The sequence below is a fragment of the Arachis hypogaea genome, chromosome 14 (genome assembly GCF_003086295.3).
Source record: "Arachis hypogaea cultivar Tifrunner chromosome 14, arahy.Tifrunner.gnm2.J5K5, whole genome shotgun sequence".
In the NCBI taxonomy this organism is placed as follows: domain Eukaryota; kingdom Viridiplantae; phylum Streptophyta; class Magnoliopsida; order Fabales; family Fabaceae; genus Arachis; species Arachis hypogaea.
The window spans coordinates 81,300,874-81,328,671 of record NC_092049.1 but is presented as its reverse complement, the minus strand read 5'-3'; the positions used below and the strand labels follow the sequence as shown (position 1 = coordinate 81,328,671).

General features: G+C 37.1%; 1 protein-coding gene across 1 annotated transcript; it reads left to right on the top strand.

The window, feature by feature from the left end:
• Positions 1–2,503: 2,503 nt before the first annotated feature.
• LOC112742635 (uncharacterized) lies at positions 2,504–7,115 on the top strand. Its single transcript, XM_025791872.3, has 7 exons — positions 2,504–4,042; positions 4,479–4,569; positions 4,654–4,811; positions 5,243–5,294; positions 5,448–5,527; positions 5,638–5,731; positions 6,261–7,115. The coding sequence occupies exons 1-7, from the start codon at positions 2,504–2,506 to the stop codon at positions 7,016–7,018; spliced, it is 2,772 nt and encodes a 923-aa protein (XP_025647657.1). The 3' UTR covers positions 7,019–7,115.
• Positions 7,116–27,798: the final 20,683 nt, after the last annotated feature.

The following is a 27,798-nucleotide window of genomic DNA, read 5'->3' as shown; positions in this document are numbered from 1 at the left end:
TCTGGATATTTTTTACGACGATCTGCTGATCCGTATTTCTTTTGTTCAACAGAAACTAGTCGAGACGCGTTGCTCACCTTGCTACATTAACAACTTATTTACCCACTTGCTACATTAACTACCAGATTATAATGAGTTTACTTACTGCTGACATGCTTAGGGATTTATTTATGTCACATTAGAAAGACTTAATTCCAGGACATATTTTGTTTTTCTACAGTACAATGATTTATTGGTTATGTTACCTTAATATTATCTATGTTTTTTCATATGTTAGAATCCTGGATTTATCAAAGTTGTTTGGTAAAGTTGCCATATTTGTGCATGTTGAAATAGGTGACCAATAAACATCCACCAATATAGCTAAATTGAACATCCGATACCATACTATAATGAACATCCAGTTTAACTTGGTCAAAATCAAAACATTACAACCAAGTGCTACACACTCGAATACTAACGGCTAACCATCCATGCTTAGAGTAAAAATGAACATCCGGTCACTTATGGAAATGAACATCCACTTTAGTTCATTAAAAATACGTAAAAACAATGTCTATAACGAACAGCTACGTACCGGAAAACTCTACATTAAAGCATGTAGAAATCAGGTACAACTTTGCTAAACTATCTCATAAATTATAGAATAACCATCAAATATACTCTTTATGCATTAAGTCTACACGAAATAAAAATAGTAAAATGGTTCGTTCTAACAAATGGAAAAAGGGTTCTTGCAATTAATAACATGTGGACTTTTGCAACAGCTGCCTCAGAACTTTGAAACTAATATGAATCCTTTAAACACAGAGATGAAAAAATATACACTATTACAACCTTGTCCAACTAATCCTACTTTTTGTTGAAGGAGCTTAACAAAGACATGAAATCACCGACTTGTTCGGGAACATTCAGGCTAGTAACAACACCATGGTTTATATCTTGAGATGCGTGCAGACGAACCACCTGCCAAAAAAAAAGAAAAAGTCAAACAGTTATGTTCTTACATAGTACTATACCAAATAAACATACAAAGTTGATTACAAAGATACCATGCCATTAAAAAGCACTAAAATAACCATGTCATGATTAACATGCAGGAAATCCAAGTACCATACACTTTAATTTAGTTTTGTTTCACAACCCCTGCATCACCTTATATTTGTTTTTTTAATTCATCAAATGACCATCATGTAGCAACAATATACGCATACCAATATATGGCCATTCCAATGCATACCAACTAGCTAATTTAGGCTATTCCAACATCCATATAAAATATATGGCCATCTGGGTGACAGATACAAATATAAAAGGAAGGTTAGCATATAAAACATGCCATATAATATGCAGGCATCATTACATTCATATACAAAAAAAATAATTATAAAATATGCTTGCTGCACATAAATATACTATACCTTTAAAAACAATCATATACGCATGAAATGATTAATTAATTTCTTCAAATTCTGCATGGATATAATCATACCATTCAATATAAAAAAACACCTCATCTACAGTGTGACATAAAATCTGAATTTTTCAAAAACTAAACATCCATGGCAGAATTTGTTTATGAAAATAGCTCACCTGGTTCGACTTCTCAACGCCGACGAGGACATCGCCGGATATGTTTTGAAGTTGGTCTGATGAAACCATTGCAATGGTAGACATATCACAGCCTAGGGGTTCAACGAGATCTCACTCCATTAATAAATCTTTGTCCGGTGATGTGCATGAAGAATGACCCTCGCTTGAAACGCGTTCGTCTTGAGATGTAGCCATTGGGAAGACAGTCTTCCGGCAGCAAATACTCCTTGCTATAGGTCTGGGTTGCTGCGCTAGCACAAAGACCACACAAACCACCTGTGCACAGTTCGAACAACACGGCGGTGGGAAGAGAGGCAGACGGCAGTCAGTGATCTTGCAGGGCGGCGAGATCCTCGAATTAGTGGAGAGAGTTGAATTCACGCCGTCTTAATGGACGGTAATCCTAATTTGTTTCAAAATTTAAATTAGAAAGAAATCAAAATTAATTAGTTACCCATAATTTAATTTGTTTCAAAATTCAAATTAGAAAGAAATTAAACTTAATTAGTTACCCATAATTTAACATTAATTTCAATTAAGCCCCATTGTATGTATTGTACGATAGATATATTGTCTGCTCATATTTTTTCATAAAATATTTATTTTATTTATTTAAAAAAAATCGGTTAGACGATGCACTATGCTTATAAGTAAAAGATATAATTAGAAATATGTTGACCGTTTCTTTGCCTCCAAAATTCATAACGATGACTCCCAACCAACCTTTTCTGCTTCCCTAAATTTCCTCTCTTCCACTTTTTTACCTCAAAACCTCGAAGCAGAAAAACATCTTTAAAGAATTTTAAAAAATAATGTAAAATTAAGTATATTATAAACGATAATCACTTCCATTCACTGGTTTGGCACTCTAATTATCCACCGCTACTTCCTAGAGCCGCCGACGGCCACCATGGAACGCAAGAAAACGCTGACGATGAATTGGGCCGGCCTCAAAGACGACAACGAGGACGAGCACTTCTTCGAGATCACTAACCGCCTCAACACGATTTGTCACCGTGACTTGGCTTCTTCCTCCGATGACGATGAGGAATTCGAAGACCCCCGTACATCGTTCTCCGCAACCATGTCTACCACACAATATCGAACATTCTCACGAATGTTTACAAGAACAGCCTCCATTCAACCTACCCCCAATTACGATATTTGGATGGCTGCACCAGGATCCATCACAGAAAGACGAAGAAGATTACTTGGAAGCATGGGATTGGATGAAAACAAAGTCTCATTAAAGGTCACCAGTTTCGCTCTTGATCGTGCTGTCACCAAGAAGCTCGATAAAATGAATAAGAAGGCTCCTATCCCTATTCCTGTTCCGCCTCGTTCTACAACAAGGGCCCCACGTTTCTTAGAAGAAGTGGCTGTCGGTTCCTCTCCTTCCCTTCCTTCCATTTCAGAAGAGCAAGAAACGAAGCATGCCCCTGTTTTGTTCTGCTTGGTGCGATCACGTTCCGAAGGGGATATTGAGATGATTTCCATGGCGAAAGCAAGGAAAGAGGAGTTCATTGGTAAGGTTTCGAAGCAGCGATTAACAAGAACCTCGTCGGAGATAGTAATGCCTCGTGCTAAGATGGTCCCTGCCGCAATGGTCCTGAAGGATCCTGCGGAAGTGAAGGCAAGGGTGGCCAATCATAACCGGAAGTCTTCGACGACGGCGGGGGCAGGAGTGGGAGCTTTCTTTCTGATAAAGAATTTGGATACCGGGAAGGAATTTATTGTGAAGGAATATAGCGAAGACGGAATGTGGAATAAACTAAGTGATTTGCAGACGGGGAAGCAGTTAACGATGGATGAGTTTGAGAAAAGTGTGGGGCATTCGAAAATTGTCAAGGAAATGATGAAGCGAGCCAAGGTGGGGAAGAAGGAAGGTATAGGAAAGATATTATCATCGAGTTCGATTTCAAAAAGTTTAAAATTAAGTAAGAAAAAGGGAGCTTCATTCATAAAGAATGTGAAAGGTGCTGCAAGTAAAAGTTTTGGCGGCGAGAAGGAACTTAAAGAAGCTGGAGGAATTCTATCACAACCAGTGTCGGCAGAATCGAAAGCAACACAACAAGGGAAGAATGATTGGGTGAAAGTGCGACAAATCGGAAAGTCAGAGAAGGAGCTTTCGGCATTGCATTTGTGTCAAGAGTTTCAAGCACATGAAGGAGGGATTTCGATCATAAAGTTTAGTTTGGATGGAAGGTTTTTGGCAAGTGGCGGAGAAGATAAAGTAATTCATGTGTGGGAAGTACAAGAATGCGGTCTTACGCCATCTATACCAGGGCAAACAGAGGCTCCACCAGACAAGAAGAAAAGAGGGAAAGGGAGCTCAATTCCAGATTGGGTACAGGTCCCTGAGTTTGTTTTTAACCTTTCGGAGAAGCCATATTGCTCTTTTAACGGTCATTTGGATGAAGTCTTGGATTTGTCCTGGTCCAAATCTCAAGTGAGTTTTCTAACCTCGTTTTTTTAAAGAAATAGCTTAACACACCAAAATAGAGTAAACATACCAAACAAACAAGACAAACAGAAAATAACAAATTCTATGCTATTCCGATGTTCTTTTCCACATATCTATCAACAACAATGGGAATTAGTCACCGCTCCACTTCCTGAAATTATTGAATAAATTCTATACAGTATGCCACCTCTGTTGTTCTATTCTGGAATAATATCATATCTTCTCAACTAAATATTTCATATAACAGGCTAATTTTTGCACATTTCTTTCCTCATTGGCATAGAGCTCTCCAACTCTTTAATAGTTTCTATCAACTGAAATATTACATTGAAATAGTAATACAAATCTATAGACAGTTTTAATATAATCTAATGAAATAGAAAAGTCAATCACTCTTTTTATTGTTAAACTCTGCCCACAGTTACTTCTATCCTCTTCGATGGATAAAACAGTGAGATTATGGGACCTAGAAACTAAAGCATGCTTGAAGTTTTTTGCACACAACGACTATGGTAAGAATACTTCTTAACTTTTGTTAATCAATTTAATAATGTCAATATTTTTTGCATTAATTCTTATCGAATTGTGCGTGGCAGTAACTTGCGTACAGTTCCATCCTATAGACGAAAATTATTATATTAGTGGCTGCCTTGATGCTAAGGTTAGAGTATGGAACATCCCTGCACGTCAGGTTGTGGATTGGACAGACATCGAAGAAATGGTTACTGCAATTACTTACACCCCAGATGGCCATGTACGCTTATTTCTTAACCCCACTATGCTTACGTGTATATAAAAAATTAGGTATTAAATTATTTATTTTTAAAATATATATTAAAATATAAAACATGTATTAAAAATAAATTAGTTAAACAATTTACATATTTATACACAAATATATGGTGATTGATTTTTTATATAAATATAATATTTTTATTCCTTGTATTGTTTTCAATACAGTTTTTATTCCATCTTAGTGCATTTTGTTATCTAATTAAGTCATTGAAGCAATTAAGGTGTCATTTTTAGCTTTCTTTCAACAACTATGTTGTCATGATTTTGATAAGATTTCACAATTATGCGTTTACCTTGGCAAATAATTTACATTCTCTTTGAACTTTGATCATTATTGACATCTTTTATTGTTGTAACTTTGATCATTATTGTCATCTTTTATTGTTGTAGGGTGCTATAATTGGTACGATTAAAGGGGATTGCCGCACTTACAAAGTACAAGGTGTTAATTTTTCTTCTTCTTGTCAATTATCAATTATTACTAATATTTCTATTTCATGTGGATTTTTTTTTTTGAAATTTTGAGGCTTATCATGTTATGTTACTTGACGGTCTCACATTTCTTAATAAATTCTTGTTTCGTTATGATTACCAGATCACCAGTTAAGTGACCCAGGGACAATTAACATCACACAGAAGAAGAAATCTCAGATTAAAAAGATTACTGGTTTCCAAGTAAATCTTTGCTTCATGTGACTAAATAGCAATTATGGTTTCTTTCTTTTTTTTGGATAATATTTTTTTCCCTTCAAGAAAGCAAACTAACTTGCAACTTATCATTATAGTTTGCCCCAAGAAACCCATCAGAAATTCTTATTACTTCAGGCGATTCTAGGATAAGAATAGTAGACTGTTCGAAAGTCCTTCACAAGTTCAGAGGTGATATTTTGGATTGTCTTTTTCTTCTATTTAAAATTGACTGATTTAAATACTAAAAAATTGAAATCAATCTCCATATTTTTTAATAGTTAATTTATCTTTGATTTATGTAACTCAAAATAGAAAACATTAAAGTCTTTATTTCGAAAATAATGAAACTTATAATAAAATATAAAATAAATATATTTTTTGATCTACAACTATTTGTTCGAAAAATAAAGTATTTTTTCTAATTTAAAAATTTCTAATAACAGCTCTTGTTATTGGTTTAAGTGACTCTAACACTATAGTAAGTTACTCTTTAGAGGAGCACTTAAACTAATTACTTGAAAAATTAGAAATTAATTATGAATTTTTGAATTGTAAAAAATCTTTTTTATTTGGTACAAATAGTCAAAGATCGGAAAAAACATTTATTCTAAAAAATATGATCTGTCTTCTAAAAAAGGTTGAGAGACTAATTCGGTAATTTCTCTTAATTTCCTATTAACCAATAGAAAGTGCAACTAATAAATATTGTTAAAAGCAGGTTTTCGAAATGGAAATAGCCAAATTGCAGCTTCATTTAGTCCAAATGGAAGATACATAATCAGTGCAAGTGAGGATTCTCAAGTATTTGTTTGGAAATATGAAGAGCCTCGTAATGCAAACGCTGCAAAAGCTAAGACTATAACCGTGACCCAATCTTATGAACAGTTCCAATGTAAAGATGTAACAGTAGCAATACCATGGCCTTGTACAATTAAGAGTGATCCATCACAAGCGCCAGTGATTAACAACGCAAAAAAGAATACAAAACGCGGCGGGGATGATAATAAGAAAGCGTTGCCTCCTCTTCCAAAGAAAAACAATAACCACGGAAATAATGGAACTGATGGTACCGTAGCCTCAGCCGCACCGGATCACGACTCTTCAGCAATTTCAAACGTAGAATCAGGGCTTGGAGATTCATCTAATAAAGTTGAGGCCACAGTAGAAAGTGATGGCACTTCTCAAGAAGAAGGTGAGGCAGTTTCTCGGGATAATTCAGGATTAGGTGATTCAGTTGCATCAAGTTCTGCACCAAATGGTCATGGCGATTCATCAACTGCTACAACTGCTGCTACTGCATCTTCAAATTTTTTGTTAAGTGATGTTAGCAACAACAACCCAGCTACAATGAATCCTTCAGCATGGGGCTTGGTGATTGTGACAGCTGGCTTTGAAGGTGAAATAAGGTGTTACCAAAACTTTGGGTTGCCAAAAAAATTGGGGCTTCAAGCCAATCTTTTCGGAGGCCCAACATAACATATTTTGTCACCCGAAGAGTTGCCCTTTTCAATTTGTTTTGATGAATGTAATTTTATTATTATTATTATTATTATTATTATTATTATTATTATTATTATTATTTTCTATTAGATTAACATATTTTTTCACGACAAAAGTTGCCTTTTCCATATATCTTCCTCTAGTTACTAGTTAGTACTTAGTAGTGTACTAGTGTGGTAGGGTATGACCAACAAAAGACAAATACCAAAAATACAAATGACGTTGATATGGAAGAAACATTACAAATAGTGAATTTTCTTCTTTTTTCTTTCCTTCTTTCTTTTATTTTGCTTTTTAAAAAAAAATGGCATAAACTTGTTTCAATTACGTAATGGTGTAGTTATTAAATTCGGACTTACCTAATTGACTGATTCAATTGAAAATTTGATACAGTAGTGTTATATTTATAAGTGTTGATCGAAAAATATTTTCGATATAGGTAAGTTAGTTCGGAGGAAGGTAGAGACAATTTATCGAAAAGATGCGTACATAAGTGTGAGATTGAAAGTGTTCGACGTGGATTAGACTTGAATTGATCCATTAATCGAATAGGCCTAATCGAATAGGATATTCGAATAAGTGAATTGAATAGTTATGGTAGTGGAAAAGTTAAAGGCCTCCATCACGCGAGGAAATCATGGAAAATGTTTAGGCGGAAACGGTTATCAAGGAAAACACATTCAAAGCAGTAATTTTGTAATTAATTATAATTAATTGGAAGTTACCTAAAGTAGATTATAAATATTAGGAAGTCTTAGTGAATAAAGGTTGGAACTTTTACTCAGAAAACACTCAAACACACTCACATCCCAGGGAATTCCTGAGTCTGCAATCGAGTAACTTTTCTGTAGGGTTCCTTCCATCTTTTCATTCTTTTAATTTATCTTTCTGTAAACTTTACATTTTAAGTAAAATTATTTTCCAAGTATTCTTTATCTTCATTGTCCAATTTACATTTTTGTATTGTTAATTTCCAAGTTGAAGTCCTTTGATCCAGTCAAAGGCGTTTTATTACTTTCTTTTAAATTCAATGCAAACCCATTTTCATTTTTTCTATTTCTCTTTCGAAAAACCTTATTTCTCTTATTTCTTTTTAATTCATAAAGTTTAATTTATTCTTATTTATAAACCCACTCTAATCGAAGACACTTTGATGCACTTCTAGAAAACTGGTACCTGCAAAGAGGAGCAGGTTTTGCTCCTAGACCACTAGATATTGAACCACCATTGATTTGCTAAAAATTGACAAAATAAATTGGCACGCCCGGTGGGACAGTTTTTAAATCAAAGTGTGTCAAATAAGTATTTTGTGGTGTTATCCAGTGTATGTGATTACGAAGTTGAAAGATCATTCACATGGCTGATGAAATGTCAAATGTGAATTGTGGTTCATCCACCAATGATAGCATACCAGTGTCTACGCAGCAAGCGGACGTGAATTCACGTTCGGAAGCCACAATCGGGACTGAAAGTATTGCAGTCACGACTATCCAAACTGGAAACATGGGACGTAATATTCGTCCACGTGGCACCTTGCCACCGTATCAGCCTCCACTAACTGCTAGTTGGCCTCTGTATGGTCGTTTTCCTGGTTATACCCCTCCAATAGGTGGTTTTGTTCCGCCTATTCGTTTTGGAAATACAAGTGGAGTGAATAACAATGATGTAAATCAGACTGCTGATTTGATAGCAGAGGCTCATTGTGTAGAAAATCAAAGTAATGGTAATGAAATATTTGATTAAGTTTCTTCTATTTCTAATGATATTATTAATTTCACTTTTGATTGCATTTATGATGTTCTAGAACCATTAGGTTTTGAGAAATATTTGATGAAAGATGACGATCATTATAAAGGGTTTGAATCCCAAGATCCCTTAGAAGTGGTTAATCTAGGGACTCTCGATGATGTTCGAATTACATATATATGTAAAGATCTTGTTGATCCTTTTCGAACTGAACTCCTTAATCTGTTACACGAGTTTAAGGATTGCTTTGCATGGGGTTATCATGAAATGCCTGGCCTCGATCGTTCATTGGTGGAACATCGATTGACAATAAAACCGGATGCTAGACTGGTTAAGCAAACTCCAAGACGTTTTGCTCCAGAAATCAATAAAAAAATTAAAGAAGAAATAGAACGCCTGATTAAGGAAAGGTTTATTTGAACTGCATGCTATGTTGAATGGGTTTTGAATATCGTTCTAGTGATGAAGAAAAATGGGAAGTTGAGAGTATGCATTGATTTTCGAGATTTGAATAATGCTACTCTAAAGGATGAATAATTTTATGCCAATTGTAGACATGTTAATTGATTCTGCAGCAGGAAATGAGATCCTAAGTTTTATGGACGATTATTCAGGATATAACCAGATCTTCATTGTGGAAGATGACATGTCCAAAATTGTGTTTGTCTCTATACCATGCTTGTATGAAATTAAAGTGTTATATGGTGGCTAAATCGGTAAAAGTCATCGCACAAACCGATCGAATTAAATATATGTTGAGTTTTCCAATGTTACGTGGGCGACTAGGGAAATGGATGCTGGCATTAACAAAGTTTGATTTGCAATATGTCCCAGCCAATGCTGTAAAAGGATAGGTCATTGCAGATTTTCTTGTGGATAATTCGAAAGATCTAAATGACCAGGGGGCAAATGTAATTGATGTAGAGGTCAATTATTAGAAATTATATTTTGATGGATCGAAACATAAAGAGGGCGCAGGAGTTGGAATTTTAATTGTTTCACCAGAGGGAATTCTGTCGAAATTTCTATTCGAAATAAAATATCCTTGTTTGAATAATGAGGTAGAGTACGAAGCTTTGATTTTGGGCCTCGAAATGTTAGTTAATAAAGGAGTTTCGGAAGTTCAGATATTAGGGGATTCTCAGTTGGTTTTGAAACAGTTATCGAAAGAATTTAAATGTAATAATGGGAGGTTGCAGAAGTATTTGACAACTGCTTGGGAGTTGTGAAACTCTTTTCAAAAAGTTTCTTTGGTTCACATTCCAAGGATTCATAATGAAATGACTAATGAATTAGCCCAAATTGCTTCGAGGTATAAAATCGGTCCAAGAACTCTTAAGAGATTGGCCAGTAATCATCAGATTTTAGTACCTGCAAGTGAAAGAGAGGTTTTGTGTATGGACGAATGGGAAGATACTAATTGGAGAAAGCTTATTGCTCAATATTTGAAGGATCATAATATTCCAGTCGATAGAAAGATGAAATTGCGAGCAATAAATTTTGTTTTAATGACTGATGAGTTGTATAAGAAAGGGATCGATGGGGAGTTTATTGAGATGCTTAGGATAAGATGACCAAAATATTACGTTGGGTGAGGTTCACAATGGGATATGCGGTTCCCATCAGGCTGGAAAGAAAATGAAATGGGTGTTATATCGCAATCATGTATATTGGCCATCCATGATAAAAAATTGCATCGAATATGCCAAGGAATGTCAAGAATGCCGAAACATGGCTCGATTCAGCAAATTCCAGCATCAGAGTTACATTCAATAATAAAGCCATGGCCATTTAGGGGTTGGGCTTTGGATTTAATTGGATTGATTCACCCTCCTTCATAAAAAAAATACAAGTTTATTTTGGTAGCAATAGATTATTTCACAAAGTGGGTTGAAACAATTACCCTGATAGAAGTGAGTCAAAGTGAAATAATAGATTTTATTGAAGAACATATTGTCAATCAATTTGGAATTCCTCAAACATTGAGTACTGATCAAGGTACTATGTTCACTGGTCAGCGAATTAAGAATTTTGCAACTTCGAGGAATATTAACATGGTTACTTCATCTTTATAGGTTTGATCAAAAATAATATTGGGAATAAGCCTCGAACGTGGCATGGGACTTTAAGACAAGTATTGTGGGCTTATCGAAACTCACCAAGAGGTTCGACAGGTACATCGCCATATAAATTGGTATATGGTCATGATGTAGTGCTGCCATTGGAAATAAATTTAAATACTTTAAGAGTATCAAAACAGAATGATTTACCAGTTGATGATTACTGGAATGCAATGTTTGATGAGTTAAATGAATTAGACTCAGAACGAATCCTGGCACTCGATAATGTGATTCGACAAAAAGAAAGTATTGCTCGAAGTTATAATCGTCAAATCAAAGAAAAATCTTTTGATATAGGCGAATTAGTTTTGAAAGTTATTTTTCCAATAGAAAAGAAATCAAAATTTCTTGGTAAATGGTCCCATGTTTGGGAAGGCCCTTTTCAAGTGATAGGGACATATTCTGGAAATGCTTATCAGATTAAAGATATCGAGTCAGAAAGAGTAATTAACTCGATTAATGGAAAATATTTGAAGCAATATTATTGTTGGCAGAATTAGTAGTTCAACATGCATAAGTCTGGAAAAGATAAAAGATGGTCATACAAAGAGAAATTTAAAAAATTCAAGGTGCTAATAGTTTTGTCAAATCGGAGCGTAGCTTTGCCCTCCTACTGTCCAGAGTAGAAAGTGCTTCAGCTTGTTTGAATTTGTCAAATTGGACCTTTTCGAGTTGTTTTTCATATTCTTCTCGTTTAGTCTCAATTGAAACAAGCTCCTGCATGAGATGTTGTTGTTCTTGTTGGGCAGTAGCTAGAGGTTTGGCTATGATAGCTCGTCTTTGACGTATTCTAGCTAGCTTTTCATTGATTTGAGCCAATTTCGCTTCAATTTTTGTTTCTTCTTTGTCATAAAAAGCTTGAATAGAAATAGCATGAGCAATCCTCAAATCGAATTCTTCACGAGAGGCCTGAACTGGTCGAGAGGCTGCAATACAACTTTCTATATTAGATTTGACATTCGCATCTTCTGTCTCTGTTTCCTGGAGTTGAAACTGAAAAGCTACGCTTTCATTGAGTAGTTGTTTGAACTCTTGAATCGAGTTAAAGTGTGGTAAGGTAGCTGGGAGCTCAAAGGAGGAATTCAAAAGATCAGATAAGATTTGGTTAAGAATTGTATCATTAACCCACATAGCAGGAGGATGATCCAAGAGCTTTATGAGTGACCGAAGCTATTCTCGAGTGTCAACACTCAGTTCGAATGAAGGTCTTGATGTAGCAGGTCTTGGGAGTGTTGGCACTGGTATAGGGACTTCATCTTCTTGGATAACTTGATCTAGAACAGAGATCAGACTGGCCAATGTAGCACTTGTATGAGTGGTGGAAGCATCTAGTGTGTCAGACCTTTGCCCAGGAGAAGTTTGAAAATCAGCATGTTGGGCAGGACTAGGCGGTTTTGGAAGCGTTTCTAATACTCTGGATCGAGACGAGTCTGAATTTGTTATTTCAGTAATTTAAGAGGCGGAGTTAGAATCTGGAGCCACCTGGTTCTCTGCGGAAAGGACAGTCTGGTTGTTGGATGAAGTTGATTCAAGTATTTGAGTTTGTGTGGGAGAATGCTGTGGAGGATCTTTTGTTAGATCAACTACTTATTTTATATGAGAAGGTGGAAAGGCAGCATTGAGTGGTTGAGTTGATTCTGTGGCTTGGATCAAATCATAGGATGTAGAATGTCCTAGGTCAAGTTGTTGTTGCAGGAGCAGTTGATCAGGTGCAACAGAAGATGTAATTGAATGTGCAGCAGTGGTAGGCTGAATATGAAAGGTATACAATTATGAGTTAAAAGTTGTTTTAACTTAAGTAAGACATATATAGAGATGATTACATTACCAGGATATGTCTTGGTTTTCGGACTAATCGAGGGCCAGGATTTGAGTCAGCTGTATCCTCTAAAAAATTAAATGTTCATATAAAGATTTGGATTATCAAAAGAGGTTAGTTTAAAGTACATGGTAAGGTAGTAAGTGATAATGGTTACCTTTCTAAAAGTCTTGGTAGGAGTTTTTCGACTTTTTTGTGGAGGTTGTCGAGAAGAGGCTGTAGCATCAGTTTTTTGTTTTTTGTGATTTTTTGGGAGAACCCTTAGCAGCAGGGTCTATTCGAATGGTGGATTGTTGAATTACTTCAAAAGTACGATTGTACCTAGAGTAATAAGTAGTCCACCATTCGAGACAAGACTTAGTGATATAAGAGCTACAGTCATAAACAAGGTAATTGAAATGATCCTTGTGTTGGTGATTTGTGGTGATGAGGAAATCAAAGTCACGCTGAGAAGATAGAGTAATTTGGCAAAGTGGCTTGTTGTTCCAAGGAAAGGGGGCTAGAATTGCCTGTGAAAATCTTAGTTTCCTGGTTGTATAATGAGGGGCGTATAAGGTCACTTTGAGCTTTTCTTTTTTATGCTGGGGTAACCCAATATGGATTGCCTGAATAGCTAGCAGATTTGCCCAGTTCCGATTAGCTAGTTCACTCACCTCTGTATCATTAGGGAAAAGTAAGCGATCAAGTCACACAGGACCACGGTTTCGATGCAAGAAAGGAGCAAAATCGAGATCCTCATTGTCAAAATCTTTGCAAAAATGGAAGAGAGAAAAACAGCCTAGAATCGGTCTTCATCCGATTGTGTATTTGGGAAGTTGGGCTTGTAATCAGCCAATCAAAAACCTTCGATGTGCTGTTTATCAGTGCCACCACTTCTAGGCTTCGTCATAAATTTTTCGAAAATGGCATTGAGCCATAGTTGGAGAAGCCAAAGAAGGCCACCAGTACTGATCATACTGTTGTTTCGGAGACAATGAACGAAATGGCCAAGTTCTTCAAAAATATGCCCTAGAAGAAGTTTGGCCAAATTGAGAACTTCTTTTTCATGAAGCAGAGCAGCCAAAGGTAGAAAGAGCTTTGACATTTGAACACTTCGGGTACAAAATAGGATGGCGTTTAGCCAATAGAACAAAAAGACTATGTGTTCATCATTTGAAATGTCAGTGCCTTCTTCACCCATGTTGTTAGCAATGAAGTCGCTATAAGAACTAGATAAGGTAACATTGTATTAGTGCTCAGGCTGCATGTGGAGGACACAGTCTGGAGAGTTTATTGGGAGCCCTATAATAGCAGCTACATCCACTGTTCCAAAAGTAAGTCACAGCCCCAATCATCCAAGGGAGTATTGTAAGTGAGAAATGAGAGAGCCTTAGTAGTTCCTATATTGCTATAGACCCCCATTCAGAACTCTTTGTGGGGTTCAAGGCGTTGATACCAGGCTGAGAAATCGTTCCCTCGAGGGTTAGTCTTTAGATTATTCTTGAAATGTTTTTGATTGATGAATTGGGAAATATTGAAAGCCTAGTAAATCAACAAATCTTCCCCAAAAAGGGAGTTTTCTGTTGGCCTTTTCCAAGGATTCGATTGGTCCGAGGAAGCAATGAGTATTTTCATACTGTGAAGGGGATTAATATTATGGTATAATTAATCTACAATTGAGGATCATCAATTACTTCATCATTGACTTGATTCAATATGCGGAGGGCTGGTAGAGCTGGTGTTGCTTCTGCATGGCCTTTACCCTTGTCTTGGGTAGCAACATGAGAGGAGGAACTGGCCATTGTTGAATAGAGGAGAAGGAAACGAAAGATTGAAGATTTTGTAAGGAAGTTTTTGATGTAAGGAGGATTCAAAGGGCAATGAGTTCCGAAAGATTTGAACAAGGTGAGGATGATGAATTTAAAGTGTTACTGTAGCTGTTACTGCGAAAGGGATGCAAATAGAGGTAACTTCGTGAGGAAGATGAAGTGGTGGCGAGAGAAAGCGCAAGTCTCGGGAGACGTGTCGAGTGGGTCAGTATTAATGGGCAGTTTAAATGGCAATTATTACTGATTTATGAATTTGAAAATTAAATTTGGATTAAGTGGTTCAGCTTCTGATAGTGTTATCGAAAGTAAACACATTAATCCAAGGGGGCAATTTATTGATCGGAAAATATTTTCGATAAAGGTAAGTTGGTTCAGAGGAAGGCAGAGACATTTTATCGAGAAGATGCGTGCGTAAGCGTGTGTTCAACGCGGATTGGACTTTGATTGATCCATTAATCGAATAGGATATTCGAATAAGTGAATCGAACAGTTATGGTAGTGGAACAGTTAAAGGCCTCCATCACGCGAGAAAATCATGGGAAACGTTTAGGCGGGAACGGTTACCAAGGAAAACACATTCAAAGCTGTAATTTTGAAATTAATTGTAATTAATTGGAAGTTACCTAAAGTAGATTATAAGTATTAGGAAGTCTTAGCGAATAAAGGTTGGAACTTTTACTCAGAAAACACTCAAGCACACTCACATCCCAGGGAATTCCTGAGTCTGCAATTGAGTAATTTTTTTGTAGGGTTCCTTCTATCTTTTCATTCTTTCAATTTATCTTTCTGTAAACTTTACATTTCAAGTAAATTTATTTTCCAAGTATTCTTTATCTTCATCGTCTAATTTACATTTTTGTATTGTTAATTTTCAAGTTGAAGTCCTTTGATTCAATCAAAGGTGTTTTATTGCTTTCTTTTAAATTCAATGCAAACCCATTTTCATTTTTTCTATTTCTCTTTCCAAAAACTTTATTTCTCTTATTTTTTTTTAATTCATAAAGTTTAATTTATTCTTATTTATAAACCCACTCTAATCGAAAACACTTTGATGCACTTCTAGAAAACTGGTACCTGCAAAGAGGAGTAGGTTTTGCTCCTAGACCACTAGATATCAAACCACCATCGATTTGCTAAAAATTGACAAAACAAATTGGCACGCCCGGTGGGTCAGTTTTTAAATCGAAGTGTGTCAAACAAGTATTTTGTGGAGTTATCCAGTGTATGCGATTACAAAGTAGAAAGATCATTCACATGGCTGATGAAATGTCAAATGTGAATGGTGTTTCATCCACCAATGATAGTATACCAGTGTCTATGTAGCAAGCGGATGTGAATTCACGTTTGAAAGCCGCAATCGGGACTGAAAGTATAGCAGTCATGACTATCCAAACTGGAAACATGGGACGTAATATTCGTCCACGTGGCACCTTGCCACCGTATCAGCCTCCACTAACCGCTGGTTGGCCTCTGTATGGTCTTCCTCCTGGTTATACCCCTCCAATAAGTGGTTTTGTTCTGTCTATTCATTTTGGGAATACAAGTGGAGTGAATAACACTCAAAACCCACAACAACATTCTGAGTATTCTCGTGATTATAATGTGGGCTCTACTTCGAATGATGCTAATTCAATGGTAGTATATCGACAACAAGTGGAGGAAAATCATCATGACTTAGTCAATTTATTGACTTAACAAATGACCATAATTCTGAACCCTATGATGGCTGATCACAAATCGAAATTCAAACGTCTTGCTAGACAAGTCGAACGGATTGCTCGAATTGTGGATTATGATGAGGGTGAAGGGCATAATGTCAGAGGAAACAATGAAGGATTTGGAAATGAATTTCAAAATGAAAATAATGTTTTTAATGGAGGGAATCCTTATGTTATTCCTCGTGGGCAAAATGCAGAGGAAGTTCTGGCTCGATTACGGGCTAATCGTGGTGGAGAACGTTATCAAGTTACCAGAATTGTGGAGGAGGTGTTGAATCGAGTTGGATTGAATGTCAGTTTTATGAACCAACCACACTTTGTGTCTGCTTTCCTCCAAGTGGTTCAAATGGCTGAAGTGCCAAGAGGGGTAAAAAATCCAAAAATAGTCACAAAGTTTGCTGGTGAAGTTGGAGAATCGACTACTGAACATGTTGCTTGATATTTGGTTGAGATTGCGAACTTAGCTAATGATGACACTTTGAAAATGAAGTTCTTTCCTTCTTCGTTAACGAAGAATGCATTTACTTGGTTTTTGAATCTCAAACCAAATTCGATAACAACATGGAATCAGTTGGAATCTGCTTTTCATGCTCAGTTCTTTCAAGGAGAAATGAATGTGGCAGTTACTGATCTAATGGCAGTTACTGATCTAAAAAGTAAGTAATAATATTGACAAAAATTGAAAAATATATTATTTCTAATACTTTTTACTTAAATAAAAATTTTCAAATCCCATAAAGTAGAATCTTTTTCTTCTTGTGACCGTCCTTCTTGATTCATTTGGTATTAATTCTCTCTGTTTCAACTGCTACAATTGAGAGATTTTTTTCAGCTATGAATATTGTGAAGAATAACTCAAAAATAAAATGAAAGATGAATATCTTGCTAATTTCTTTTAATTATATTGAAAATAAAATTGTTGAAAAATTTAACACAGATTCTATTATCGATGAATTTTATGATACAAAGAATCGACCACTTCGTTAGTAAAAAGTACACACATATTTTTTGTACTTTAAAATATATTCTCTATCGGTATATTTTTGTAATACATCTTATATTATATCATTTTTTGCATAATCTTTTAATATTATATATGTTATTGGCCCCATGAGAATATTTCTAGATCCATCCCTACATAAAATTATATAAAAAAATTTAAATAAAAAATTAAATAACATGTATATAGTAATTATTATTATTATAAATATTTTACAAAGTTATAATTAAAATCAAACGCTCAGGATTTTTAACATTAAAATATTAAAAATAATTAGTATTTGTCTTAATTAATTTGAGTTTGTTGAGTGATCATCTCACTCGTCTGCTTAAACAACTATTAGGAGTTAGAATCTCGTCTTGTGTGTAGCAATCCATTGGTTGGTGATAAACTCTTAATAAATGGAGTATCAATATGTAGCTATATATACCTTTCAGGAGTACCCAAATACACAGGTACCCGACTCGTCCATACCTGGTTGGGGAGGGTAATAACTTGACCTGAGTTGGGGCAGATTTTGCTCAGGATAGGGCATAGTTAGATTTAGGGTGTACACACTCCAGATATATACATATAAACACTTTTAGGAATTAGGATTTACCTCACATCACAGATTCAGTGATTCACAGCTTCAATCCATACTCTATAGCCATGCAAGAAAAACTCAGTCATCCTCACCCAAAGTCTTCTTCTTCTCGACTTCTTCACAAAAAATCTCACAGCTCTCATCTTCCTTCACAGCTCATGTTAGCATCGCTACTTATCCCGTTATCGTCGCTGTTGATCCTGTCGCCACTTTTCTCTTACCGAGTCCCTTTTTTTCTAGGTAAATTTCTCTCTCTCTCTCTCTCTCTCTCATTATGAGTCTGTTAAGTTCTTATCTTCCTCTTCTACAGACTCATTACTTAGTCACCGTCGTTATGAGCCCAGGCATTGCCGTTGCCGTTTCATCTGAGTCTGTCACCGAATAAAATAGAATTTTTATTCAAGTTGGACCAGTTGAAAATAGGCATGTATGAGATCATTTTTGCATGTAATTTCTGAGTTTTCTCATCCAAATTTGATCTATATGGTTGTGTATTTTAGTATGGCGATCATCGTGGTTTCGTTGCGACACTAATGTGATAAAAGCTGTGGTAATTTCATAACTAATATATGAGACATACCAGATTATTAAAGTAATCAAAGAAATAATATTCAGATGTACGCATAAAATTTATAAGATGTGATTATCTCAGAAAATATATACGTATAGCTAACATATACGTATAGCTCAAGTGGAAGATTGTTAGGAAATTATTATTTCTTAATATATTTATGAGAAATACATATATTAATTATAATCATAAATTAAGTAATTTCACATTAAATGACTTATATAAAAGTGATCTCATTTATCGTCATAAATGTTGAAATAAATAAGTCATTATTACTTTTGATTTAGATAAATGAGATTAAAACCATAGATACTATTTTATGAGTTTTAGCATTTAATAAGTGTCACACTCAAATATAAAAAATAACTTCAAGATTTTGGTCTCCAACACATCAAACTTGCCTCCGTAGCTCTTTTTCCACAGTGGAGTTGTGATTCAACCCTATTAGGGATACAGAAGATTTTGGTTGACGAAAATCAAAGAACTACAAGAGTCAAGCTCTCGAATAAAGGGACGTTTTTGCGCTCTCAGTTATATTCTTAATGATTTATGATGAGCGGATATTTTATACGCTTTTTGGGGATAATTTCATATAGTTTAGAGTATGTTTTAGTTAGTTTTTAGTCTATTTCTAGTAGTTTTTAGGAAAAATTCATATTTCTGGACTTTACTATGAGTTGTGTGTTTTTCTGTAATTTCAGGTATTTTTCTGGCTGAAATTGAAGGAGCTGAGCAAAAATCTGATTCAGGCTGAAAAAGGACTGCTAATGCTGTTGGATTCTGACCTCCCTGCACTCAAATTGAATTTTCTGGAGCTACAGAACTCGAAATGGCATGCTTCCAATTGCATTGGAAATTAGACATCCAGGGCTTTCCAGCAATATATAATAGTCCATACTTTGCACGAGGATAGACGACGTAAACTGGCGTTCAACGCCAGTTCTCTGCCCAATTCTGGCGTCCAGCGCCAGAAAAGGATCAAAAACTGGAGTTGAACGCCCAAACTGGCATAAAAACTGGCGTTCAACTCCACAAATGGCCTCTGCACGTGACTCACTCAAATCTCAGCCCCAGCACACACCAAGTGGGCCCCAGAAGTGGACCTCTGCATCATCCATCATAGTCCACTCATATTTTGTAACCCTAGGCTACTAGTTTAGTATTTAAACAACTTTTAGAGACTTATTTTGTATCTCATGACATTTCAGATCTAAACTTTGTATTTTCTGACGGCATGAGTCTCTAAACCCCATTGTTGGGGGTGAGGAGCTCTGCTGTGTCTCGATGAATTAATGCAAGTATTTCTGTTTTCCATTCAAACACGCTTGTGCCTATCTAAGATGTTCATTCGCGCTTAACTGTGATGATGGTGATGAGCTGTGACACTCATCACCTTCCTCAAATCATGAACGTGTGCCTGACAACCACCTCCGTTCTATATACGATTGAATGAGTATCTCTTAGATTCCTTAATCAGAATCTCCGTGGTATAAGCTAGAACTGATGGCGGCATTCATGAGAATCCGGAAAGTCTAAACCTTGTCTGTGGTATTCCGAGTAGGATTCAAGGATTGAATGACTGTGACGAGCTTCAAACTCCTGAAGGCTGGGCGTTAGTGACAGACGCAAAAGGATAGTAAATCCTATTCCAACCGGATCGAGAACCAACCGGTGATTAGCCGTGCTGTGACAGAGCGCGTGAGCGTAGTTTTCACTGGAAGGATGGAAGGTAGCCATTGACAACGGTGATCCACCAACACACAGCTTGCCATAGGAGGACGTGCGTGCGTGAATCAGAAGACAGAGGAAAGCAGAGATTCAGAGGACAAAACATCTCCAAAACTCCAACATATTCTCCATTACTGCACAACAAGTAACTTTTAATTTATGCTCTACTGGTTATTCACAATTCAACTGATAAACATAATTTACTTCCTGACTAAGATTTACAAGATAACCATAGATTGCTTCAAACCAACAATCTCCGTGGGATTCGACCCTTACTCACGTAAGGTATTACTTGGACGACCCAGTGCACTTGCTGGTTAGTGGTACGCGTTGTGAAAAGTGTGATTCACAATTCGTGCACCAAGTTTTTGGCGCCGTTGCCGGGGATTGTTCGTGTTTGAACAACTGACGGATTATTTTGTTGCTTAGATTACGAAAAAAAAAAATTTCTCTTTTTTTGGTTTAGAGTCTTTTATTAGTTATCCCTTGTTAAAACACTTTAAATTTATAGCTCAGTTAATTAGAACGTGGTGTTTATGTTCATGATAATTGGCTATCATATTTTTAAAAAAAAAAAACCTTTTTCAAAAATAATTTTTCTATTAAATCCTGTGCCAAACTTTAAGTTTGGTGTTTTCAAAAATAATAATCTTTCTTAAAATTTTTGAAGGTCCCATAACTCATTTGGCTAGAGCGTTAATCTGTGTTCTTGGTAATTGGGTTAGAGTCTTTTATATTCTTTTTAAAACCTTCTTTTTCATAAATAATATTTTCTCTCTTAAATTTTGTGCCAAACTTAAAGTTTGATGTTTTCTTGTTGATTTCCCTTTGGTTTTTGAAAATTTTGGTTTGGTTTTCTAAAAATTTTAAGTTTGGTGTTCTGTCTTCATGTTCTTGTGTTCTTGTGAGTCTTCAAAGTGTTCTTGAGTTTTCCTTGTGTCTTGATCTTAAAATTTTTAAGTTTGGTGTTCCTTGGTGTTTTCCCTCCAAATTTTTCGAAAACAAGGAGCATTAGATCTAAAAATTTTAAATCTTGTGCTATCTTATTGTTTTTCTCTCTCCTCACTAAATTCAAAAATATCTTTTCAAAATATCTCTTCTAACTTCCTAACTTCTTATCTTTTCAAAATTTGTTTCAACTAACTAACTAACTTTTTGTTTGTTTCTTAACTTTTTCAAAACTACCTAACTAACTCTCCCTCTCTCTAATTTTCGAAAATATCTTCCCTCTTTTTCAAAAATTTCTGTTTTTTTTTTTAACTAATTATTTTTAATTTTTTTACGAAAAAAAATTTTTTTATTATTTCAAAATTCAAATTCTTTTTATTTATTTTATTTAAGTATTTACTTCTTATAAAATAAAATAAATAAAAAGATAAATCAGTCCAAGTTATATCCATATATCCATCATGGACATAAGTGGAGATGGACAGTCCAGGAGAACTTTGGGGTCATATTCTAACCCCTCTACTGCTTCGTATGGGAGTAGCATATGCATACCCTCCATTGGAGTTAGTAGCTTTGAGTTGAATCCTCAGCTCATTATCATGGTGTAGCAAAGTTGCCAGTATTCCGGTCTTCCACAGGAAGAACCTACAGAGTTTCTGGCACAATTTTTACAAATTGCTGACACAGTACATGATAAGGAAATAGATCAGGATGTCTACAGACTATTACTGTTTCCATTTGCTGTAAAAGATCAAGCTAAGAGGTGGTTAAATAACCAACCTAAGGCCAGCATAAGAACATGGAAACAGCTGACAGAAAAATTCCTGAATCAATATTTCCCTCCAAAAAGGATGACACAGCTAAGGCTGGACATCCAAGGCTTTAAACAAGGAGATAATGAATCTCTTTATGATGCCTGGGAGAGATACAGAGAGATGCTACGAAAATGCCCCTCTGAAATGTTTTTAGAGTGGGTTCAGTTAGACATCTTCTACTATGGGCTTGCAGAAGGAGCTCAGATGTCTTTAGATTACTCAGCTGGTGGATCTATCCATATGAGAAAGACAATTGAAGAAGCTCAAGAGCTCATTGATACAGTTGCCAGGAATCAGCATCTGTATCTAAGCAGCAACCCTTCCATGAATGAAGAGGTTAAAACAGTAACTGCTGAATTCAGTACTGTAAAACAAGCTGCTGAATTCAATCAGCAATTAGATTTTCTAACAAAGCAGCTAGCTGAATTCAAAGACAGGTTACAGGAGACAAGGATAGCTAATATACATATGGAAGAATAGTTTAAGCAAACAAAGCAGCAGCTATCAAAGCAAATAGCAGAAGAATGCCAAGCAGTTCAATTAAGAAGTGGAAAAACATTAAATACCCCACCTCAAGGCATCAAAAATTCAAGAAATGAGCAACCCACCAAAGATTCCCCTGAGGACAGTAAGAGCCCAGGGAAAAATAATTCTGGCACTAAAACGCCAGAAAATGGGTGGAAGGCTGGCGCTGAACGCCCAGACCATGCCCAAAACTGGCGTTCAGCACCAGAAACAAGGCAGGATTGGCGTTCAACGCCAGAAATGGGCAAGAATCTGGCGTTGAACGCCCAAATGGGGCAGAATCCAGCGTTGAACGCCCAACAGGGGCACATTTTTGGCGTTCAGGCGCCAGGAACAGACAGCGAGCTGGCGTCTAATGTCACTCCAGCTTCTGACTCTGGCATTCAATTGCCAATGAGGGATCAGACACACACAAGTGCTGACAACAACCCCTCTAAAAAGGCTTCTTTAACCACTAAGGTTGAGGAATATAAAGCCAAGATACCTTATCCTCAAAAACTCCGGAAAGAGGAGCAGGATAAGCAATTTGCTCGCTTTGCAGATTATCTAAGGACTCTTGAAATAAAGATTCCATTTACAGAGGCACTTGAGCAAATACCTTCTTATGCCAAGTTCATGAAAGAGATCTTGAGTCATAAAAAGGAGTGGAGAGAAACAGAAAGAGTTCTCCTCACTGAAGAATGCAGTGCAGTCATTCTGAAAAGCTTTCCTGAAAAGCTTAAAGACCCTGGGAGTTTTTCTGATACCATGCATATTAGAAGGTGATTGCACCAAGACAGCTTTATGCGATCTTGGGGCAAGCATCAACCTAATACCTGCATCCACTATCAGGAAGCTTGGCTTAACTGAAGAAGTTAAACCAACCCGGATATGTCTCCAACTTGCTGATGGTTCCACTAAATACCCATCAGGCGTGATTGAGGACATGATTGTCAGAGTTGGGCCATTCGCCTTTCCCACTGACTTTGTTGTGCTGGAAATGGAGGAGTACAAGAGTGCCACTCTCATTCTAGGAAGACCCTTCCTAGCAACTGGACGATCCCTCATTGACGTCCAACAGGGGGAAATAACCCTGAGAGTCAACGATGACGAGTTCAAGTTGAACGCTGTCAAAGCCATGCAGCATCCAGACACATCAACAGACTGCATGAAAGTTGACCTTATTGACTCTTTGGTAGATGAGATCAACATGGCTGAGAGTCTCGAATCAGAGTTGGAAGACATCTTTAAAGATGTTCAGCCTGATTTGGAGGATTCAGGGGACATGAAAGAGCCTCTGAACTTTCTTCTGAAAGAGGAAAAACCTCCTAAACCAGAGCTCAAGCCACTGCCACCATCCTTGAAATATGCATTTCTAGGAGAAGGTGACACCTTTCCAGTGATCATAAGCTCTGCTTTAAATTCACAGGAAGAGGAAGCACTTATTCAAGTGCTAAGGACACACAAGACAGCTCTTGGGTGGTCTATAGGTGACCTTAAGGGCATAAGCCCAGCTAGATGCATGCACAAAATCCTACTGGAGGATAATGCCAAACCAGTGGTTCAACCACAGAGGCGGCTAAATCTAGCCATGAAGGAAGTGGTGCAGAAAGAGGTCACCAAATTACTAGAGGCTGGGATTATTTATCCCATTTCTGATAGCCCCTGGGTGAGCCCTGTTCAAGTCGTCCCAAAAAAGGGAGGCATGACAGTGATTCATAATGAAAAAAATGAACTGGTTCCTACAAGAACAGTTACAGGGTGGCGCATGTGTATTGACTACAGAAGGCTCAATACAGCCACCAGAAAGGATCATTTTCCTTTACCATTCATAGACCAGATGCTAGAGAGACTAGCAGGTCATGATTATTACTGCTTTTTGGATGGCTACTCAGGCTATAACCAGATTGCAGTAGATCCCCAGGATCAAGAGAAAATAGCATTCACATGTCCATCCGGAGTGTTTGCTTATAGAAGGATGCCCTTTGGGCTATGCAATGCACCTGCAACCTTCCAGAGATGCATGCTCTCTATTTTCTCTGATATGGTGGAAAAATTTCTGGAAGTCTTCATGGATGACTTCTCAGTATATGGAGACTCATTCAGCTCCTGTCTTGATCACCTGAAACTTGTTCTGAAAAGATGCCAAGAAACCAACCTAGTTTTAAACTGGGAAAAGTGTCACTTCATGGTGACTGAAGGAATTGTTCTTGGGCATAAAATCTCAAACAAGGGAATAGAGGTAGATCAAGCAAAAATAGAGGTAATTGAAAAATTACCACCACCTGCCAATGTTAAGGCAATCAGAAGCTTTCTGGGGCATGCAGGATTCTATAGGAGGTTTATAAAGGATTTTTCAAAAATCGCAAAATCTCTAAGCAATCTGCTAGCTGCTGACACGCCATTTGTGTTTGACACAGCATGCCTGCAGGCGTTTGAAACGCTGAAAGCTAAGCTGGTCACAGCACCAGTCATTTCTGCACCAGACTGGACATTGCCATTTGAGTTAATGTGTGATGCCAGTGATCATGCCATTGGTGCAGTATTGGGACAGAGGCATGACAAGCTTCTGCATGTCATTTATTATACCAGTCGCGTTTTAAATGATGCCCAGAAAAATTACACAACCACAGAAAAGGAATTACTTGCAGTGGTTTACGCCATTGACAAGTTCAGATCCTACTTAGTAGGATCAAAGGTGATTGTGTACACTGACCATGCTGCTCTTAAGTATCTACTCACAAAGTAGGATTCAAAACCCAGGCTCATCAGATGGGTATTGCTTCTGCAAGAGTTTGATATAGAAATAAGAGACAGAAAAGGGACAGAGAACCAAGTAGCTGATCACCTGTCCCGGATAGAGCCAGTGGAAGGGACGTCCCTCCCCTTCCTTGAGATCTCTGAGACATTCCCTGATGAGCATCTATTTGCCATTCAGGAAGCACCATGGTTTGCCGATATTGCAAACTATAAAGCTGCAAGGTTCATACCCAAGGAGTACAATAGAATACAAAAAAAGAAACTAATTACTGATGCAAAGTACTACTTGTGGGATGAGCCCTATCTCTTTAAGAGATGTGCAGACGGAATTATCCGTAGGTGTGTCCCCAGAGAGGAAGCACAGAGAATCTTATGGCATTGCCATGGATCTCAATATGGAGGCCATTTCGGAGGTGAGCGAACAGCCACCAAGGTCCTCCAATGTGGCTTCTATTGGCCCACACTCTATAAAGATTCCCGAGAGTTTGTACGTAATTGTGACAGTTGCCAAAGAGCTGGTAATCTGCCTCATGGTTACGCCATGCCTCAACAAGGAATCTTGGAAATAGAGTTGTTTGATGTATGGGGAATTGACTTCATGGGACCCTTCCCACCATCATACTCAAACACTTATACTCTGGTGGCAGTTGACTATGTATCAAAATGGGTTGAGGCTATTGCCACACCCACCAATGATACTAAAACAGTGCTGAAGTTCCTCCAGAAACATATCTTTAGCAGGTTTGGTGTCCCTAGAGTGTTAATCAGTGATGAGGGCACTCACTTCTGCAACAAACAGCTTTACTCTGCCATGGTTCGGTATGGAATTTGCCACAAAGTGGCCACTCCATATCATCCACAAACCAATGGGCAAGCTGAAGTCTCTAATAGAGAATTAAAGAGAATCCTGGAACGGACAGTAAGTACCCGTAGAAAGGATTGGGCACGGAGCTTGGATGATGCTCTGTGGGCTTACAGAACAGCATTCAAGACCCCTATAGGGACCTCTCCATACCAACTTGTGTATGGTAAGGCATGTCACCTGCCCGTGGAACTGGAACATAAAGCTTATTGGGCAACCAGATTCCTAAACTTAGATGCCAAATTAGCAGGAGAAAAACGATTGCTCCAGCTAAATGAGCTAGAGGAATTCAGATTCACAGCTTTCGAAAATGCCAAGCTTTATAAAGAAAAATAAAAAAAATGGCATGACAGAAAGCTGTCGTCTAGAATCTTTGAACCAGGACAGAAAGTCCTGTTGTTTAACTCTAGACTCAGGCTATTCCCCGGGAAACTGAAATCCCGGTGGAGGGGACCATACGTGATTACAAGTGTGTCACCATATGGTTATGTGGAGCTTCAAGATATTGATTCTGATAAGAAGTTCATTGTCAATGGACAGAGAATCAAGCATTATCTTGAAGGCAACACTGAGCAAGAATGCTCAAGGCTGAAGCTAGATTAAAAGCTCAGCAAGGTCCAGCTAAAGACAATAAAGAAGTGCTTGCTGGGAGGCAACCCAGCCATGGGGCAACAATCCTCTAAGCATTTTGCCCTATTTCTATCTTTAATTTTTATATAGAGTTCATTGACAACAAGGTAAATAATCATTTACAGAAGACCTCGGCACACAAAACAGAGTAAAAGAGCTCAATGGCAAGAAAACGCCAGTAAAGGGGCATTTTGGGCGTTCAGCGCCCAAAATGGGCATCCACTGGGCGCTGAACGCTAGTAATGGCAGCATTTGGGCGTTCAATGCCAGAAATGGCCACCCACTGGGCGTTGAACGCCAGGAATGGCAGCAACTGGGCGCTGAACGCCCAGGAGATTAGCATTTGGGCGCTGAACGCCCAAAACAGGCAGTGTTTGGGCGTTCAAACGCCAGGAGGACAGGGAGGAGCCAAATCCAGTAATCCCACACGTATTTCCATTCTAATTTATAATTTTATGATTCAATACATGATTTTATTTACATAAACATGTCAAGAACCCTGATTTCTAAAAATCCTACCCTCAAAATATCAAATGTATCTTAATTCATAAGCACACACCCTCTTTGCAAAATCAATCCAACTCTTTTCAAATCTTTTCCAAAAACAAATCTATCTTTTTCACTCTAAAATCTTTTCAATATCTTTTTCATATTATCTTTTTCAAAAACCCAGATTTATCTTTTTCAAAAATCTATCCTATCTTTTCAAAATCAAACTATATCTTCTATCTTATCTTTTTCACTCTAAAATCTTTTCAATATCTTTTTCATATTACCTTTTTCAAAAACCCCGATTTATCTTTTTCAAAAATCTATCCTATCTTTTCAAAATCAAACTATATCTTCTATCTTATCTTTTTCAACTCAATCTTTTTATCTTATCTCTTCCAATTTTTCGAAAATCAACCCCCCCACCCCTTTAAATTGGGTTCGGCCTCCCCCCTCCTCCATCAACAAGTGCACCTCAATCTCCTTTTATCCCTCTCCTTTCTTTTCTTTTGCTTGAGGACAAGCAAACCTCTAAGTTTGGTGTGTTTTTCCGAGATCACTAAGATCATGGCTCCCAAAGGGAAACAATACACTCCAAGAGGCAAGAAAGAGAGCATTCCAAAACCACTTTGGAATCAAGGGAAGTTCTTAT

What these genes read in the sequence shown, in the direction of transcription:
- LOC112742635 (XM_025791872.3), top strand. Translation starts at nt 2,504, where the DNA reads ATGGAACGCAAGAAAACGCTGACGATGAATTGGGCCGGCCTCAAAGAC. An exon ending in TTTTGCACACAACGACTATG is followed by an intron (nt 4,570 to 4,653) that starts GTAAGAATACTT and finishes TGTGCGTGGCAG; the next exon opens with TAACTTGCGTACAGTTCCAT. An exon ending in AGTCCTTCACAAGTTCAGAG is followed by an intron (nt 5,732 to 6,260) that starts GTGATATTTTGG and finishes TGTTAAAAGCAG; the next exon opens with GTTTTCGAAATGGAAATAGC.